The sequence below is a fragment of the Ranitomeya imitator genome, chromosome 2, assembly GCF_032444005.1.
Source record: "Ranitomeya imitator isolate aRanImi1 chromosome 2, aRanImi1.pri, whole genome shotgun sequence".
NCBI lineage: Eukaryota > Metazoa > Chordata > Amphibia > Anura > Dendrobatidae > Ranitomeya > Ranitomeya imitator.
Window position 1 is genome coordinate 247282584 of NC_091283.1, and position 21039 is coordinate 247303622.

General features: G+C 45.1%; 1 protein-coding gene across 1 annotated transcript in view; it reads right to left on the bottom strand.

Annotated features, from left to right (window-relative positions):
- Positions 1-21039, bottom strand: part of LOC138662906 (oocyte zinc finger protein XlCOF7.2-like) — a 59172-nt gene that overhangs the window by 16719 nt on the left and 21414 nt on the right. The window contains exons 2-4 of the mRNA XM_069748907.1: positions 20124-20285; positions 17457-17579; positions 17279-17373 (exon numbers count right to left, since the gene is read on the bottom strand). Of these exons, the coding sequence (XP_069605008.1) occupies positions 17279-17373; positions 17457-17579; positions 20124-20285 (380 nt within the window). The remainder of the gene's footprint in view (positions 1-17278; positions 17374-17456; positions 17580-20123; positions 20286-21039) is intronic.

Below are 21039 nucleotides of genomic sequence, written 5' to 3' on the forward strand. Positions count from 1 at the left end.
TCGGCCTACAAGTTGGGTCTGGGGTGTAGAGACGGTGTCTTCCACTCCAAGGTGTTCCCCAGGTTTCCTCTCCATTGCTTCGATCTTCTGGCTCTCGTTTAGTAGTTGTTGGAAACAACACTGCATTAGGCCTACTAGTTGGGTTGGGGCCTTCTGTCTGTGTCTGCCGCTCCTTGCTGTTCTACAGTGAACAAAGCTGTGCCGCCGGTTTACTACTGCTGCCAATTTTGAACTGCATTTAGAATACTTACTGAATTGGGCCTACTCTCTGTGTCAGCCTCTCATTCCAGTTGTCCTCAACTGAACAATACAATGCCCCCTTGTTAGTCCTGTTACCAATTTTGAACTGCATTTAGTCCACTTTATTCTTTGGGCCCATATCTGTTTCCCCCTCATCCTGCCCATTGCCCAGCCAGTGATAGATGAGTCTGCTGGTACATTGACCCATAATGCAACATTCCCCGTGCATGCTACACTGCAAGATTGTGACCCTGCTGAAAGTCAGGTCCCCCTTCCCGCATACCATACCACCTTACACGGGGACAAAGAGGAAGGTGCAGATGAAGGTGCAGGTTCCTTCATCAGGTGGGGGGAGGAATACTCGTTGGCGACGTCACTGGCACAGGGCCCCTCATAGTACGCAAGAGTGTTGCTGCCGGTGGGAGGCGCCCCCGCCGTGCAAACACACAGCTGTACTTTGAGGGGCCCTGTGCCAGTGCCAATGCCAACGAGTGGGCCCCCCCTGCTTGCTCAGGATCACAGCACTTGCAAAGTTGAAATACTTACCTCTCCCTGCTCCACTGCCGTGACGTGGTCCAGATTTACTGGGCACACTAATTACTTGAACCAGCCCTACCCCCCACAACTTTAGCCAAATGACCCCCAATTTCAAATGCCTTACAATTATTATAAGCTAAATTAAGATTGACAAGCTTCAGTAACAAGAATGGATGTTTTTGCCATTAACATGGGCTCTGTACATGTTTTCCTGGCCTCTACTCACTGCCGACTATGCTCCCCCATTGACTTGCATTGGGTTTCGTGTTTCGGTCGATACCCGACTTTTCGCGATAATCGGCCGATTCCACTCGACTCGACTTTTGAGATAGTCGGGTTTCGCGAAACCCGACTCGACTCTAAAATGGTCAAGGTCGCTCAACCCTAGTCATGAGATCTCCCTTAGGCCAATTTCACACTTCCGTTTGTTTCCGATCCCGGAAAAACCAATACCGGAGATATCTGTGTCTGTAATACTTGCGGCACACGTGTGGCAAACGTGTACCGCCTCAGTACCACACAGACTGCCGCCGGGGAAGAAGCGCTACTGTAAGCGCTGTTCCCCGGTGTCGGGTGCTGAAGACGGCTCTCATTGTTCTCCCCTGCTCTGCCGGCGATCGTCAGGAGCAGAAGAGAATGATGAGTTATAATTAAGTCTGAACGATGACAGCAGGTGTGGGCTTTTGAGACTTCTACTCCCATCATCCGTCACTTGCTGCCGCTAATAACAGTGACAGCAGGAGCGGATGATCGGGGTATTCCTCAGCCGCCACTTGCGATATAATTAAATAAATTAATGAAAAACCCGGTGTAGGTTCCCCCCCTATTTTCTTGAATCAACCAGGCAAAACTCACAGCTGGGGGCTGCAACCCTCAGCTGTCAGCTTCAGCAAGGCTGGTTATCAAGATAGATCTGAGGTTGTGGGTTATAAAAATCACCTAGGCAGGTTAACGATGCAACTATTTTTTTTATTATATACATCCATGGTTGTTTAAAAAATCCAGGTAGATTGCCAACATACAATGTCTTCAGTCCACAAGTTCCCAATCTGAGATCGGTAGTTCCACTGGCTCCATACCAGGCGATGCCCACTGTCTCCCAACTTTTGGTTGGCCCACAGATTTTGTACCTCCAGCTGGTATAGTGTGCAGTCACAGCCTATGTTCCTCCAGACAATGGATATCCAGACCATTGTTCATGGATACCCCTCCAGCCAACAATCTCCAAAGCTCCATAGATCATCCATCCATTCCAGCTTGGATCCTCTTCCATCGAAATCCCTCAAACAACTGCCTGATTCAACCCTATGTCTTTTTCTCCCGCCTCCTTAAACATTTTCCTTTAGCTCACAGAACAAGGCATATTCCATCAGCTGGGACTGTATGTGAGACCTCCCGTGGTGATGGCTTCCCTGAGTCTACTATCCCCAGCCACACAATGGGCCAGGTTTTGGACTACAATGGGGAGCGAGACCTTGATACAAATGAGATTGAGAGTCTGTCCAGGTTCACATAAACTCTAGCCTGCTCGTCTTCCTCTGCTGACTGCCACTGAATAGAGACATTGATTCCTGAGCATGAACTGATGAGTAGGGTTGAGCGACCTTGACCTTTTTAGAGTCGAGTCGGGTTTCGCGAAACCCGACTATCTCAAAAGTCGAGTCGAGTGGAATCGGCCGATTATCGCGAAAAGTCGGGGTTCGACCGAAACACGAAGCCCAATGCAAGTCAATGGGGGAGCATAGTCGGCAGTGAGTAGAGGCCAGGAAAACATGTACAGAGCCCATGTTAATGGCAAAAACATCCTGTTAAGGACTGGCGGAACGCACCAAGTATAGATGATATGAAACTAGGTGCGTTCGCAGTCCGAGGTCCACCGTGCAGGTAAAAACCCTGCTGCTAGTAAGACAGACTATATGGCGGTACTATAAGTATACACGCACAGGTTAACTTCACCCTGCGTGAAGGAAGCGATCCTGTTGAGTCACAGGACCGCGGTACCGCACATAGAGCACGAACAAGAAGTCAGCGAACACAACCCCAACACAGGACTGAAGTCCGATTAGAACACTTGCTGGCACAACACCGCAACTGGGTGTGTAAGGAAACTATTAAAAATAGTATATAAAGGCACGAGAGTGCATGCAGTGCCGCACTGACGGACGCCACTAACCACCCAGGCTTGGGTAAGGAAAGCGCAGAGGAAGCGCACGGCGCCGTACAGGCGGTCACAGCAACTAGACGCTGTTATGTGTGTAACGTGCTGTTGGATAAGTCGGGCGCTAGATAGCAAACATACACCTTCCGCGAACAGTCATCCAATATGGAGGGTATTTTAAAGAGCGACTTTCACTCACAACACACACACATATTATCAAGACAATACTAGCGCATGGCCGTGCGGTCATGCGCAGTTTATATAGTTGCAGCACAGGAAGCTGCTACCGAAGTTTTGCCCTTTCAGGACCTTCCTGGAGGACCAATGGAATGTGCTACAGTACCTGAGCATGTGACCCTTGATCTCCAACGGGAGATCTTGCCCTGGGCATGCTCAGTGTGTGAAAATAAGGACTTAGTCCCAGAGAAGCCTGCTCGCCGCAGATCAGTGCAGGGTACAACAGGAGAGCCAGAAAAGGCAGTAGTAACTCTCTGCACAGAATCAGTCCCAGCAAGACGCTGGGAGCGACGCCTCCGCTGAGCAGACCCCACTGCGGCCGATGCAGAATGGGAGACCGCAGCAGACACGGATCGAGATTCCTCCTGTGCAGCAGAGGAAACTCGACTCCTAACACATCCATTCTTGTTACTGAAGCTTGTCAATCTTAATTTAGCTTATAATAATTGTAAGGCATTTGAAATTGGGGGTCATTTGGCTAAAGTTGTGGGGGGTAGGGCTGGTTCAAGTAATTAGTGTGCCCAGTAATTCTGGACCACGTCACGGCAGTGGAGCAGGGAGAGGTAAGTATTTCAACTTTGCAAGTGCTGTGATCCTAAGCAAGCAGGGGGGCCCACTCGTTGGCATTGGCACTGGCACAGGGCCCCTCAAAGTACAGCGGTGTGTTTGCACGGCGGGGGCGCCTCCCACAGGCAACAACACTTTTGCGTACTATGAGGGGCCCTGTGCCAGTGACGTCGCCAACGAGTATTCCTCCCCCCACCTGATGAAGGAACCTGCACCTTCATCTGCACCTTCCTCTTTGTCCCCGTGTAAGGTGGTATGGTATGCGGGAAGGGGGACCTGACTTTCAGCAGGGTCACAATCTTGCAATGTAGCGTGCACGGGGAATGTTGCATTATGGGTCAATGTACCAGCAGACTCATCTATCACTGGCTGGGCAATGGGCAGGATGAGGGGGAAACAGATATGGGCCCAAAGAATAAAGTGGGCTAAATGCAGTTCAAAATTGGTAACAGGACTAACCAGGGGGCATTGTATTGTTCAGTTGAGGACAACTGGAATGAGAGGCTGACACAGAGAGTAGGCCCAATTCAGTAAGTATTCTAAATGCAGTTCAAAATTGGCAACAGTATGAAACAGGCGGCACAGCTTTGTTCACTGTAGGAGAACAGCAAGGAGCGGCAGACACAGATAGAAGGCCCCAACCCAACTAGAAGGCCTAATGCAGTGTTGTTTTCAACAACTACTAAACGAGAGCCAGAAGATCGAAGCAATGGAGAGGAAACCTGGGGAACACCTTGGAGTGGAAGACACCGTCTCTACACCCCAGACCCAACTTGTAGGCCGAATGCAGTGTTGCTTTCAACAACTACTAAACGAGAGCTTTAAGATTGAAGCAATGGAGAGGCAACCTGGGGAACACCTTGGAGCGGAAGACACCGTCTCTACACCCCAGACCCAACTTGTAGGCCGAATGCAGTGTTGTTTTCAACAACTACTTAAGAAGAGCCAGAAGATCGAAGCAATGGAGAGGCAACATGGGGAACACCTTGGAGCGGAAGACACCGTCTCTACACCCCAGACCCAACTTGTAGGCCGAATGCAGTGTTGTTTTCAACAACTACTAAACAAGAGCTTTAAGATTGAAGCAATGGAGAGGCAACCTGGAGAACACCTTGGAGCGGAAGACACCGTCTCTACACCCCAGACCCAACTTGTAGGCCGAATGCAGTGTTGTTTTCAACAACTACTAAACAAGAGCTTTAAGATTGACGCAATGGAGAGGAAACCTGGAGAACACCTTGGAGCGGAAGACACCGTCTCTACAACCCAGACCCAACTTGTAGGCCGAATGCAGTGTTGTTTTCAACAACTACTTAAGAAGAGCCAGAAGATCGAAGCAATGGAGAGGCAACCTGGGGAACACCTTGGAGTGGAACACACCGTCTCTACACCCCAGACCCAACTTGTAGGCCGAATGCAGTGTTGTTTTCAACAACTACTAAACAAGAGCTTTAAGATTGAAGCAATGGAGAGGAAACCTGGAGAACACCTTGGAGCGGAAGACACCGTCTCTACAACCCAGACCCAACTTGTAGGCCAAATGCAGTGTTGTTTTCAACAACTACTAAACGAGAGCCAGAAGATCGAAGCAATGGAGAGGCAACCTGGGGAACACCTTGGAGTGGAACACACCGTCTCTACACCCCAGACCCAACTTGTAGGCCGAATGCAGTGTTGTTTTCAACAACTACTTAAGAAGAGCCAGAAGATCGAAGCAATGGAGAGGCAACCTGGGGAACACCTTGGAGTGGAACACACCGTCTCTACACCCCAGACTCAACTTGTAGGCCGAATGCAATGTGGTGTTTTCAACAACTACTAAACAAGAGCTTTAAGATTGAAGCAATGGAGAGGAAACCTGGAGAACACCTTGGAGCAGAAGACACCGTCTCTACAACCCAGACCCAACTTGTAGGCCGAATGCAGTGTTGTTTTCATCAACTACTTAAGAAGAGCCAGAAGATCGAAGCAATGGAGAGGCAACCTGGGGAACACCTTTGAGCGGAAGACACCGTCTCTACACCCCAGACCCAACTTGTAGGCCAAATGCAGTGTTGTTTTCAACAACTACTAAACAAGAGCTTTAAGATTGAAGCAATGGAGAGGCAACCTGGGGAACACCTTGGAGTGGAACACACCGTCTCTACACCCGAGACCCAACTTGTAGGCCGAATGCAGTGTTGTTTTCAACAACTACTAAACGAGAGCTAGAAGCTCTAAGCTATGGAGAGGAAACCTGGGGAACACCTTGGAGCGGCAGACACCGTTAGTAGGCCCTACCGAAGTAGTAGTAGTAGCTCCAATGCAGTTTTCAAATTCCTATAGGCTGAAAACCAGACTATTGACGCTCAGCTTTTTTAAAATGAGGCCAGCTGTATTGAGTGGCGCAGACAGACACAGGTAGTAGGCCTTAAACACTTGGCTCAATGCAGTTTAAAAAAGGTTACAGGAGTACACAGGCAGCATTGGTCTATTCAGTGGAGGACAATTTCAATAATGGACCACGGACAGAGTTTGTATGCCTACTATTAAAAAAAGAATGCTCTATGCAATTTAAAATAGGTTCCAGGGGTACACGGGCAGCAGTGGTCTGGTCAGTGGAGGACTAGTGGAAGGAGGGACCGCAGACAGGCGTAGTAGGCCTAACATAACAAAATTTGGCTGTAGGCACTTTTAAATTGGTTCCAGGGGTTCACGGGCAGCAGTAGACAGGTCACTGGAGGACTAGTGGAAGAGGGACCGCAGACAGGCGTAGTAGGCCTAACATAACAAAATTTGGCTGTAGGCACTTTTAAATTGGTTCCAGGGGTACACGGGCAGCAGTAGACAGGTCACTGGAGGACTAGTGGAAGGAGGGACCGCAGACAGGCGTAGTAGGCCTAACATAACAAAATTTGGCTGTAGGCACTTTTAAATTGGTTCCAGGGGTACACGGGCAGCAGTAGACAGGTCACTGGAGGACTAGTGGAAGGTGGGACCGCAGACAGGCGTAGTAGGCCTAACATAACAAAATTTGGCTGTAGGCACTTTTAAATTGGTTCCAGGGGTACACGGGCAGCAGTAGACAGGTCACTGGAGGACTAGTGGAAGGAGGGACCGCAGACAGGCGTAGTAGGCCTAACATAACAAAATTTGGCTGTATGCACTTTTAAATTGGTTCCAGGGGTACACGGGCAGCAGTAGACAGGTCACTGGAGGACTAGTGGAAGGAGGGACCGCAGACAGGCGTAGTAGGCCTAACATAACAAAATTTGGCTGTAGGCACTTGCAATTCTCTTGCAGGGGTACGCAGGCAGCATTGGTATTGTCAGCGGAGGCCCATTGTAATGAGTGTCTGCCAGTTAGTACTCCAAAAAAATAAATAGATGTTAATGTCTCGCATTACAACAAAACCAAAACACAAAAGAGTGGAATACTTTGGTACAGGGGTGGGCTCCTCTACTGAGTTTTAGACCTAGTAATTTGGCGCTAATTATTTACTGGTGTAAATATAGGACACTGCCCCTGACTATGCTAAGTACCATCATACATGTCAACACATTGGCATTGTCAGTGCCAGGCATTGAATGATGTCAGCGCATAGACTAAACATCGGTGGAACTGTGAGAGATAATTGTGCAAGTGGTAGAGCAATGTTTGAGCTGGGGGGGAACTCTCTTGTGGCCGGCGGTACAGGCCCAGGGCCCCTCATGTTACAACAGTGTGTCTGACATTGGGTGCGCACCACCACCGCCAGAGACACTTTATTGTACTATGAGGGACCCAGTGGCAGTGCCGTCGACCAAAAGCGGGCACACCCACCTCTTCAGACAAACGGCACTCTCACGGGTGCTTGCGCGTGACGAGACCACGGCCCCGTGGGGGGGATTTTGGCCATTTAGGGAGATGTAAACATGTCGTATGCTGGACAATCAGCTGCTGCAAATTACGCGATTGGAAAAGTCTGTCAGAGTAGTCCACAAGCAAGACCTTTTCATAGGAAAGCTAGGTGTCAGCCGGGCAAGGTGGGGCAAAAGAATTCGAAATCCAGTTGTGGTTCATTTTAATGAATGTTAGATCATCAACATTTTGGGTAGCCAGACGAGTTCTTTTTTCGGTTAATATTGAACCTGCAGCACTGAATACTCTTTCTGAAAGGACACTAGCTGCCGGGCAAGCAAGCTCCTGCAATGCATATTCTGCCAATTCTGGCCAGGTGTCTAATTTGGATGCCCAGTAATCAAATGGGAATGACGGTTGAGGGAGAACATCGATAAGGGATGAAAAATAGTTAGTAACCATACTGGACAAATGTTGTCTCCTGTCACTTTGAATTGATGCTGCAGTACCTGTCCTGTCTGCGGTCATAGCAAAATCACTCCACAACCTGGTCAGAAAACCCCTCTGTCCAACGCCACTTCTGATTTCTGCACCTCTAACACCTCTGGTCTGCTGGCCCCTGCAGCTCGTGTGAGAACGATCACGGGCGCTGTGTGCTGGGAATGCCTGAAGCAAATGGTCAACAAGAGTTGATTGTTCTCATGTGGCAGAATATTTTGCAACTTGCCTTTATAGCGAGGATCAAGGAGGCAGGCCAACCAGTAATCGTCATCATTCATCATTTTAGTAATGCATGTGTCCCTTTTGAGGATACGTAAGGCATAATCCGCCATGTGGGCCAAAGTTTCAGTTGTCAAATCTGCGGTTGTGCTGGGTTGAGGGGCTGTTTCAGGCAAATCTACGTCACTTGTGTCCCTCAAAAAACCAGAACCCGGCCTTGCCACGCCACCAATTTCCCGTGGCCCCGGAAAAGCTTCCTCATTAAAAAAATACTCATCCCCATCATCCTCCTCCTCCTGTTCACCCGCTACCTCGTCCTGTACACTGCCCTGATCAGACAATGGCTGACTGTCATCAAGGCTTTCCTCTTCCTCTTCTGCAGACGCCTGCTCCTTTATGTGCATCAAACTTTGCATCAGCAGACGCATTAGGGGGATGCTCATGCTTATTATGGCGTTGTCTGCACTAACCAGCCATGTGCATTCCTCAAAACACTGAAGGACTTGACACATGTCTTGTATCTTCGACCACTGCACACCTGACAACTCCATGTCTGCCATCCTACTGCCTGCCCGTGTATGTGTATCCTCCCACAAATACATAACAGCACGCCTCTGTTCGCACAGTCTCTGAAGCATGTGCAGTGTTGAGTTCCACCTTGTTGCAACGTCGATGATTAGGCGATGCTGGGGAAGGTTCAAAGACCGCTGATAGGTCTGCATACGGCTGGAGTGTATGGGCGAACGGCGGATATGCGAGCAAAGTCCGCTCACTTTGAGGAGCAGGTCGGATAACCCTGGATAACTTTTCAGGAAGCACTGCACCACCCGGTTTAAGGTGTTAGCCAGGCAAGGAATGTGTTTCAGTTGGGAAAGGGCGATGGCAGCCATGAAATTCCTTCCGTTATCACTCACTACCTTGCCTGCCTCAAGATCTACAGAGCCCAGCCACGACTGCGTTTCTTTCTGCAAGAACTCGGACAGAACTTCCGCGGTGTGTCTGTTGTCGCCCAAACACTTCATAGCCAATACAGCCTGCTGACGCTTGCCAGTAGCTGCCCCATAATGGGACAACTGGTGTGCAACTGTGGCAGCTGCGGATGGAGTGGTTGGGCGACTGCGGTCTGTGGACGAGCTCTCGCTTCTGCAGGAGGATGAGGAGGAGGAGGAGGGGGTGCAAACGGCTACAGCCAACTGTTTCCTAAACCGTGGGCTAGGCAGAACTGTCCCAAAATTGCTGTCCCCTGTGGACCCTGCATCCACCACATTCACCCAGTGTGCCGTGATGGACACGTAACGTCCCTGGCCATGCCTACTGGTCCATGCATCTGTTGTCAGGTGCACCTTTGTACTCACAGATTGCCTGAGTGCATGGACGATGCGCTCTTTAACATGCTGGTGGAGGGCTGGGATGGCTTTTCGCAAAAAGAAGTGTCGACTGTGTAGCTCGTAGCGTGGTACAGCGTAGTCCATCAGGGCTTTGAAAGCTTCGCTTTCAACTAACCGGTAGGGCATCATCTCTAACGAGATTAGTCTAGCTATGTGGGCGTTCAAACCCTGTGTACGCGGATGCGAGGCTAAGTACTTCCTTTTTCTAACCAGAGTCTCATGTATGGTGAGCTGGACTGGAGAGCTGGAGATCGTGGAACTAGCGGGGGTGCCGGTGGACATGGCAGACTGAGAGACGGTTGGAGACGGTATTGTTGCCGCCGGTGCCCTAGATGCAGTGTTTCCTACTACGAAACTGGTGATTCCCTGACCCTGACTGCTTTGGCCTGGCAACGAAACCTGCACAGATACTGCAGGTGGTGCGGAAAATGGTGGCCTTACACTGACGGAAGGGATGTAGCGTTGCTGACTAGCTTCATTGGCCGAGGGTGCTACAACCTTAAGGGACGTTTGGTAGTTAGTCCAGGCTTGCAAATGCATGGTGGTTAAATGTCTATGCATGCAACTTGTATTTAGACTTTTCAGATTCTGACCTCTGCTTAAGATAGTTGAACATTTTTGACAGATGACTTTGCGCTGATCAATTGGATGTTGTTTAAAAAAATGCCAGACTGCACTCTTTCTAGCATCGGATCCCTTTTCAGGCATTGCAGACTGAGCTTTAACCGGATGGCCACGCTGTCCTCCAACAGGTTTTGGCTTTGCCACGTGTTTTGGGCCATCTACGGGCCCGGCAAATGGAACCTGTTGCGATGTTGATGCCTGCTGCGGCCCCTCCTCCTCCGCTTCAGAACTACTGCCGCCTGCACCCTGTTCCCCCAATGGCTGCCAATCGGGGTCAACAACTGGGTCATCTATAACCTCCTCTTCTAGCTCGTGTGCAACTTCGTCTGTGTCACCGTGTAAGTCGGTGGTATAGCGTTCGTGACAGGGAAACATAGTCTCATCAGGGTCTGATTCTGGATCAGTACCCTGCGAGGGCAATGTTGTGGTCTGAGTCAAAGGACCAGCATAGTAGTCTGGCTGTGGCTGTGCATCAGTGCACTCCATGTCAGATTCAACGTGTAATGGGCATGGCCTGTTAACTGTTTCACTTTCTAAGCCAGGGACGGTATGTGTAAAGAGCTCCATGGAGTAACCCGTTGTGTCGCCTGCTGCATCCTCCTCTGTTGCTGTTTTTGCTGAAGAGGACAAGGAAGCGACTTGTTCCTGACCGTGAACATCCACTAACGACGTGCTGCTTTTACATTTACCAGTTTCAGAAGAGGAGGCAAAAGAGCTAGAGGCTGAGTCAGCAAGGTAAGCCAAAACTTGCTCTTGCTGCTCCGGCTTTAAAAGCGGTTTTCCTACTTCCAGAAAAGGGAGCGTTCGAGGCCTTGCGTAGCCAGACGACGAACCTGGCTCCACAGCTCGAGACTTAGGTGCTATATTGTTTTTCCCACGACCACCCGATGCTCCACTACCACTACCATCATTACCAGCTGGCAATGAACGCCCACGGCCACGACCTCTTCCACCAGACTTCCTCATTGTTTTAAAAACGTCACCAAACTAACGGTATTTGTTACTGTCAAACAACTTACAAGGTGAACTCTAACTTCTGTATGATTTAGATATCCCTTTATAGGTGGGTGAGACCGCAAGGAAAATCAGGCACGATGTTACACACTCTGTTTTCTGTGGCACCAAATGAGAGAGATGCCACACACGCAGGACTGTCACTCAAGCACAAAAGCCAATATTAATCTCCCACTGTTTTTTTTTTTTTCAGGGAGAATTTAGATACCAAATTAAAAAAAAAAAAGCTAGGCTTTCTATGGCTCACTATTTAAGAGAAATGGCACACTCAGGACTGGCAGACAAGCAGAAAGGCCAATATTAATCTCCCACTGTTTTTTTTTTCAGGGAGAATTTAGATACCAAATTTAAAAAAAAACAAACTAGGCTTTCTATGGCCCACTATTTAAGAGAAATGGCACACTCAGGACTGGTAGACAAGCAGAAAGGCCAATATTAATCTCCCACAGGTTTTTTTTTTCAGGGAGAATTTAGATACCAAATTTAAAAAAAAAAACTAGGCTTTCTATGGCCCACTATTTAAGAGAGATGGCACACTCAGGACTGGCAGACAAGCAGAAAGGCCAATATTAATCTCCCACAGGTTTTTTTTTCAGGGAGAATTTAGATACCAAATTAAAAAAAAAAAAACTAGGCTTTCTGTGGCCCACTATTTAAGAGAGATGGCACAATCAAGACTGGCAGACAAGCAGAAAGGCCAATATTAATCTCCCACAGGTTTTTTTTTTCAGGGAGAATTTAGATACCAAATTTTTAAAAAAAAAACAACACTAGGCTTTCTATGGCCCACTATTTAAAAGAGATGGCACACTCAGGACTGGCAGACAAGCAGAAAGTTAAATATTAATCTCCCAGTTTTTTTTTTTTTCAGGGAGAATTTAGATACCAAATTTAAAAATAAAAAAAAAACTAGGCTTTCTATGACCCACTATTTAAGAGAGATGGCACAATCAGGACTGGCACACAAGCAGAAAGGCCATTATTAATCTCACACTTTTTTTTATTTTTTTCAGGGAGAATTTAGATACCAAATTAAAAAAAAAACACTAGGCTTTCTATGGCCCACTATTTAGGAGAGATGGCACAATCAGGACTGGCACACAAGCAGAAAGGCCAATATTAATCTCCCACAGGTTTTTTTTTAATTTTTTCAGGGAGAATTTAGATACCAAATTTAAAAAAAAAACACTAGGCTTTCTATGGCCCACTATTTAAGAGAGATTGCACAATCAGGACTGGCACACAAGCAGAAAGGCCAATATTAATCTCCCACAGGTTTTTTTTTTTTCAGGGAGAATTTAGATACCAAATTTAAAAAAAAAACAACACTAGGCTTTCTATGGCCCACTATTTAAGAGAGATGGCACACTCAGGACTGGCACACAAGCAGAAAGTTAAATATTAATCTCCCACGTTTTTTTTAAATTTTTTCAGGGAGAATTTAGATACCAAATTTAAAAAAAAAAACCACTAGGCTTTCTATGGCCCACTATTTAGGAGAGATGGCACAATCAGGACTGGCACACAAGCAGAAAGGCCAATATTAATCTCCCATGTTTTTTTTATTTTTTCAGGGAGAATTTAGATACCAAATTAAAAAAAAAAACACTAGGCTTTCTATGGCCCACTATTTAAGAGAGATGGCACCATCAGGACTGGCACACAAGCAGAAAGGCCAATATTAATCTCCCATGTTTTTTTTTATTTTTTCAGGGAGAATTTAGATACCAAATTTAAAAAAAAAACACTAGGCTTTCTATGGCCCACTATTTAGGAGAGATGGCACAATCAGGACTGGCACACAAGCAGAAAGGCCAATATTAATCTCCCACGTTTTTTTTATTTTTTCAGGGAGAATTTAGATACCAAATTTAAAAAAAAAAAACACTAGGCTTTCTATGGCCCACTATTTAAGAGAGATGGCACAATCAGGACTGGCACACAAGCAGAAAGGCCAATATTAATCTCCCACGTTTTTTTTTATTTCTTCAGGGAGAATTTAGATACCAAATTAAAAAAAAAAAAACTAGGCTTTCTATGGCCCACTATTTAAGAGAGATGGCACAATCAGGACTGGCACACAAGCAGAAAGGCCAATATTAATCTCCCACGTTTTTTTTTTATTTTTTCAGGGAGAATTTAGATACCAAATTAAAAAAAAAAAACACTAGGCTTTCTATGGCCCACTATTTAAGAGAGATGGCACAATCAGGACTGGCACACAAGCAGAAAGGCCAATATTAATCTCCCACAGGTTTTTTTTTATTCAGGGAGAATTTAGATACCAAATTGAAAAAAAAAACAACACTAGGCTTTCTATGGCCCACTATTTAAGAGAGATGGCACACTCAGGACTGGCAGACAAGCAGAAAGTTAAATATTAATCTCCCACTTTTTTTTAATTTTTCAGGGAGAATTTAGATACCAAATTTGAAAAAAAAAAACACTAGGCTTTCTATGGCCCACTATTTAGGAGAGATGGCACAATCAGGACTGGCACACAAGCAGAAAGGCCAATATTAATCTCCCATGTTTTTTTTTATTTTTTCAGGGAGAATTTAGATACCAAATTTAAAAAAAAAACACTAGGCTTTCTATGGCCCACTATTTAAGAGAGATGGCACAATCAGGACTGGCACACAAGCAGAAAGGCCAATATTAATCTCCCATGTTTTTTTTATTTTTTCAGGGAGAATTTAGATACCAAATTTAAAAAAAAACACTAGGCTTTCTATGGCCCACTATTTAGGAGAGATGGCACAATCAGGACTGGCACACAAGCAGAAAGGCCAATATTAATCTCCCACGTTTTTTTTTATTTTTTCAGGGAGAATTTAGATACCAAATTTAAAAAAAAAAACCACTAGGCTTTCTATGGCCCACTATTTAAGAGAGATGGCACAATCAGGACTGGCACACAAGCAGAAAGGCCAATATTAATCTCCCACGTTTTTTTTTATTTTTTCAGGGAGAATTTAGATACCAAATTAAAAAAAAAAAAAAACTAGGCTTTCTATGGCCCACTATTTAAGAGAGATGGCACAATCAGGACTGGCACACAAGGAGAAAGGCCAATATTAATCTCCCACGTTTTTTTTTATTTTTTCAGGGAGAATTTAGATACCAAATTTAAAAAAAAAACACTAGGCTTTCTATGGCCCACTATTTAGGAGAGATGGCACAATCAGGACTGGCACACAAGCAGAAAGGCCAATATTAATCTCCCACGTTTTTTTTATTTTTTCAGGGAGAATTTAGATACCAAATTTAAAAAAAAAAAACACTAGGCTTTCTATGGCCCACTATTTAAGAGAGATGGCACAATCAGGACTGGCACACAAGCAGAAAGGCCAATATTAATCTCCCACGTTTTTTTTTATTTCTTCAGGGAGAATTTAGATACCAAATTAAAAAAAAAAAAACTAGGCTTTCTATGGCCCACTATTTAAGAGAGATGGCACAATCAGGACTGGCACACAAGCAGAAAGGCCAATATTAATCTCCCACGTTTTTTTTTTATTTTTTCAGGGAGAATTTAGATACCAAATTAAAAAAAAAAAACACTAGGCTTTCTATGGCCCACTATTTAAGAGAGATGGCACAATCAGGACTGGCACACAAGCAGAAAGGCCAATATTAATCTCCCACAGGTTTTTTTTTATTCAGGGAGAATTTAGATACCAAATTGAAAAAAAAAACAACACTAGGCTTTCTATGGCCCACTATTTAAGAGAGATGGCACACTCAGGACTGGCAGACAAGCAGAAAGTTAAATATTAATCTCCCACTTTTTTTTTAATTTTTCAGGGAGAATTTAGATACCAAATTTGAAAAAAAAAAACACTAGGCTTTCTATGGCCCACTATTTAGGAGAGATGGCACAATCAGGACTGGCACACAAGCAGAAAGGCCAATATTAATCTCCCATGTTTTTTTTTATTTTTTCAGGGAGAATTTAGATACCAAATTTAAAAAAAAAACACTAGGCTTTCTATGGCCCACTATTTAAGAGAGATGGCACAATCAGGACTGGCACACAAGCAGAAAGGCCAATATTAATCTCCCATGTTTTTTTTATTTTTTCAGGGAGAATTTAGATACCAAATTTAAAAAAAAACACTAGGCTTTCTATGGCCCACTATTTAGGAGAGATGGCACAATCAGGACTGGCACACAAGCAGAAAGGCCAATATTAATCTCCCACGTTTTTTTTTATTTTTTCAGGGAGAATTTAGATACCAAATTTAAAAAAAAAAACCACTAGGCTTTCTATGGCCCACTATTTAAGAGAGATGGCACAATCAGGACTGGCACACAAGCAGAAAGGCCAATATTAATCTCCCACGTTTTTTTTTATTTTTTCAGGGAGAATTTAGATACCAAATTAAAAAAAAAAAAAAACTAGGCTTTCTATGGCCCACTATTTAAGAGAGATGGCACAATCAGGACTGGCAGACAAGCAGAAAGGCCAATATTAATCTCCCACTTTTTTTTTATTTTTTCAGGGAGAATTTAGATACCAAATTTAAAAAAAAAACACTAGGCTTTCTATGGCCCACTATTTAAGAGAGATGGCACAATCAGGACTGGCACACAAGGAGAAAGGCCAATATTAATCTCCCACGTTTTTTTTTATTTTTTCAGGGAGAATTTAGATACCAAATTTAAAAAAAAAACACTAGGCTTTCTATGGCCCACTATTTAAGAGAGATTGCACAATCAGGACTGGCACACAAGCAGAAAGGCCAATATTAATCTCCCACAGGTTTTTTTTTTTCAGGGAGAATTTAGATACCAAATTTAAAAAAAAAACAACACTAGGCTTTCTATGGCCCACTATTTAAGAGAGATGGCACACTCAGGACTGGCAGACAAGCAGAAAGTTAAATATTAATCTCCCACGTTTTTTTTTAAATTTTTTCAGGGAGAATTTAGATACCAATTTTTTAAAAAAAAACTAGGCTTTCTATGGCCCACTATTTATGAGAGATGGCACAATCAGGACTGGCAGACAAGCAGAAAGGCCAATATTAATCTCCCACGTTTTTTTTAATTTTTTCAGGGAGAATTTAGATACCAAATTAAAAAAAATAAAAATAAAAGGCTTTCTATGGCCCACTATTTAAGAGAGATGGCACGCACAGGACTGGCACTCTAGCAGAAATGCCAATCTTAATCTCCCACAACTTATTTTTTTAGGGAGAATTTAAAAAAAAAAAAAAAAAAAGGGACTGTCCTACAATTACTATCTCCCTGCAGTAATCTCAGCCAGGTATGGCAGGCAGCAATAAGAAGGAGTGGACTGCTGCACAAATTACATCAAAAGTGTGGACAAACAAAAAAGATAGCTGTGCAGAAGGGAAGGAACAACAGGATTTGTGCTTTGAAAAAAGCAGTTGGTTTGCACAGCGGCGTACACACAACAATGCAGCTATCAGGTAGCCTTCTAGGGCAGCCCAATGAGCTACAGCGCTGAGGAAAAAAAAATGTAGCTTCCACTGTCCCTGCAAACAGAAGGTGGTGTTGGATAGTGGAAATCGCTACAGCACAAGCGGTTTGGTGGTTAATGGACCCTGCCTAACACTATCCCTGCTTCTGACGAAGCTGCAGCAACCTCTCCCTATGCTCAGATCAGCAGCAGTAAGATGGCGGTCGGCGGGAACGCCTCTTTATAGCCCCTGTGACGCCGCAGACAGCAAGCCAATCACTGCAATGCCCTTCTCTAAGATGGTGGGGACCAGGACCTATGTCATCATGCTGCCCACACTCTGCGTCCACCTTCATTGGCTGAGAAATGGTGCTTTTAGCATCATTGAAACGCGACTTTGGTGCGAAAGTCGCGTACCGCATGACCGACCCCACACAGGAATCGGGTCGGGTTTCGTGAAACCCGACTGTGCCAAAAGTCGGCGACTTTTGAAAATGAACGATCCTTTTCTCTCAACCCTACTCACGACACCTTCTCTCCATCTACCTGATTCTGAGGAACATTGGGATCTTCTTCGTTACAGTCCTGTGGAAGAAGAGGACGGGGACATCTCTCTGGTGTTGTCCTCTTACTGGATAGATCTGGAGGAAACACATACAGGGAGTGAATTCATTCTTTACATACAGATAATTATAGGCCGTGTGTATTTAGTCCTGTCTATTACCTGGAGATGTGAGGGGCGGGGAACCTCCATTATGACGTCCTTGTACAGATCTCTGTGTCCTTCTAAATACTCCCACTCTTCCATGGAGAAATAGACAGCGACATCCTGACACCTTATAGGAACCTGACACATACAATGATACTATAAAGGCACAGATGATTGGCCTCGGGGAGACCAAAACATCCAACACTGCGGAGACACCATCACGTGTTTCTCAACGCAGTGATTCCAGAACACTGCCCCCATCCCTTATGGGAAATATGCAGATGCATGTAAAGAAGCTGCGGAGACACCATCACGTGTTTCTCGACGCAAGCAGTGAATAGCCAGGCCTTTCCCCGGGAAGGGCAGCATCCTATGAAGGAAAGCCACCTATGCCAAGCATGGTATCCATCCACATTCAGCTGTTTCGGGGTGTTTGCCCCTCATCAGTGTGGAGTAGGAATTTTTTTCAGGTGTGCGACAAGGTTGTCCTTTGTCTCCTGTCGTTTTTATTTGTGCGATTGAACCGTTGCTTTGTATGTTGAGGAAAGATAAAGTGATTAGAGGTGTACAAGTGCCAGGAGGTGGAGGGAGGGAATGGAAGGTTAGTGCTTATATGGATGACGTGTGTGTGTTGTGTGATTCAGAGTATTCTGTGAGGCGAGTGAAGTTATAAGCGTCTATTTTTTGTGGTGCGTCAGCATTTAAGGTGAATTGGGAGAAGAGTGAGTGTAAAGTTTTTGGGGGAGGGGTTTTAAGTAAGGATGTAGGAGTGAATGAGATGACTGGGTCTATTAAGGTTTTGGGTGTGAAATTTTCAGAGAGTTTGGATGGGAAAGAAAGTTGGGATGATGCGAAAGGAAAGGTTGAGCGGAAGTTATGTTTTTGGAAGATGAGAAGTCTTTCGTTTTTTGGAAAAATCTTAGTTATTAAAAGTGTGATTTTGCCTATTTTTTTATATATTGCAGTGGTCTTTCCGCCGGGGTATATGTGTATGAGAGGGATTCTGTTTGTGTTTTTGTGGAATTCTAGAATAGAGAGGGCTAGGAGGGAGGTTTTGGTGAAACGTTTAGAAAAAGGTGGGTTGGGTTTTCCAAACCTTGAGGTGTTTTTTGGTGTAAATATTGTGATTTTTGTGTTGAGGGTGATTAGGATGGATGGGAAGTTTTCTTGTCTGTGTAGGTTTTTGTTTGGGGCGTATTTATTTTGTTTGAGGTGGCGAGAGAGGGATCTGAGGTATCCGGTTGCTTTTGACGTGCCTAGATGGTATGTGTGGGTTTATAAATTTTTGGTGAAGTATGAGTTGTGTGATGTGGATGTTAGGTTGTTGAGTAATAAGAAGGCTGTGTATAGGATGATTGAATGTAGAGAGACAGAGTGTGGAATAAACATGGTTAGAGGGAATGATATAGAAAAAGTATGGAAGAAAGTGCGGTTGGACGGTATGACGAATAGGCAGAGTGAGATTGTGTGGCAGTCTTTGCATGGAGTGTTACCAGTTAGAGAATTTCAGAAGAATCGTGGGTTGGGGAGAAGTGATATGTGTCCGAGAGGTGGGTGTGGTGGAAGTGAAAGTGTAATACATGTGTTTTGGAATTGTCATTATGCTAGGGAGGTGATTGGAAGAATGGGACCGTTGTGTAAAGAATTGTGTGGTGTGAGCTTGTTATCATTCGAGTTGTTCATGTTTGGCTTGGGAATGTGTGATGGAGTGAAGGAGAGAGTGTTGTGGATAATAGTTGCATGTATAAAGGAAGTATTATGGGATGTGAGGAATGTGTATGTTTTTAAGAGAAAGGAAATTGTAGTAAAGAATAGTCTAAAAGTGATTTTGGGGAAGATGTATGTGTGTTTTCTATGGGATAAAAGAAGGAAGAGGGAGGTGGATGCCGAAGTGATTTGGAAGGTGAAGAAGTGGAGATACCTTGTAAATATGTCTTGACTTGTTTTTTCTGATGTTGTAGTAAACTGAAATTTTCCGATGATGATGGGAACAGCTTTTGTGTTTTGGATTTGACGCAGCTGTTTGGGATTTTTCTTTGGTCTTGGATTTCTGGACCGTGGATTTTCCCATCTGAGGGAAAAAGAAAAAAAAAAAAAAAGAAACTGCTGTCTGTGGATGGATACCATGCTTGGCATAGGTGGCTTTCCTTCATAGGATGCTGCCCTTCCCGTGGTTGTTCCTTCCCGGGGAAAGGCCTGGCTATTCACTGCTTGCGTCGAGAAACACGTGATGGTGTCTCCGCAGCTTCTTTACATGCATCTGCATATTTCCCATAAGGGATGGGGGCAGTGTTCTGGAATCACTGCGTTGAGAAACACGTGATGGTGTCTCCGCAGTGTTGGATGTTTTGGTCTCCCCGAGGCCAATCATCTGTGCCTTTATAGCCTTTTTACTAGGCACTGCTCCTAATAGCCAGATTCCTACTCCACACTGATGAGGGGCAAACACCCTGAAACAGCTGTCTGTGGATGGATACCATGCTTGGCATAGGTGGCTTTCCTTCATAGGATGCTGCCCTTCTCGTGGTTGTTCCTTCCCGGGGAAAGGCCTGGCTATTCACTGCTTGCGTCGAGAAACACGTGATGGTGTCTCCGCAGCTTCTTTACATACAATGATACTGTCATCCCCTGATCCCCTCCTAGCGTTACTGTATAATGTCCCAGCATTCCCAGCAGTGTCACCTCTCCAGTCAGCAGCTCAATCATCTTGTAGGTGAGTTCTAGGGTGAGGTGTAATATCCTCTCCGCCATCTTGTCTCTGTCCATATCCATCTTTGATGGGTAAATCAGGAAAGTTTTCTTTTGCAGAAGATCTTCACTGAGAGAATCAGATATTGTAGAGACCTGAATGAGAAGATGAGCCGATGTAACATCATAAGAATCCTGTATAATAATACAATTACTGGAGATAATAGGGGAAACATATGAGGAGATTTATTATTTTACAGTATTTAGTTTCCTTCTTTACATCTACTAATAAATCCTATATATTTAGGCCACAGACAACAAGCAGTTTCTTCATCGGAGTCAGCAGCTGAACACGTTTCTCATAGACTCATCTTCCATAACGCTAATTCTCGTCTCGTCATTTACCGACCCTGGAATCGGCATTAGCAATACTGCAGGAGATATTCATTACACACGACATGAGAAATAACTACTTCATGGTGAGGACGACATCTTCATCTTCTACTACGGCTCTAGAGACATATTAGGCCAGAGTCGGTCACTGACTCCATCACCACCGGCCGTCTATATGAAGGTTTCCCATTTTCCCCGCACTGTAATCTTCTATCACATTAGATATCAGGTCTGATTCACACACAGAAGTTTGTTTATAGCCTAGGAAGGGGGTAATACCCATGGAGTTTTCCAGGCTAGTAATATCAGCTGATAACTGTATACTTAGCCTTTAGTGGCTATTAAAATGGGGGACCCCCCAAAAAAGTGATGTAGGGTCCCCCTATAATTAATAACCAGCAAAGGTTATGCAGACAGTTGGGGGTTGATATTAATAGCCTAGGAAGGGGCCATGGATACGGTGGCCCCAGGCTTAAAAAAATCAGCTCTCAGCCACCCAGAAAAGGCACATCTCTAA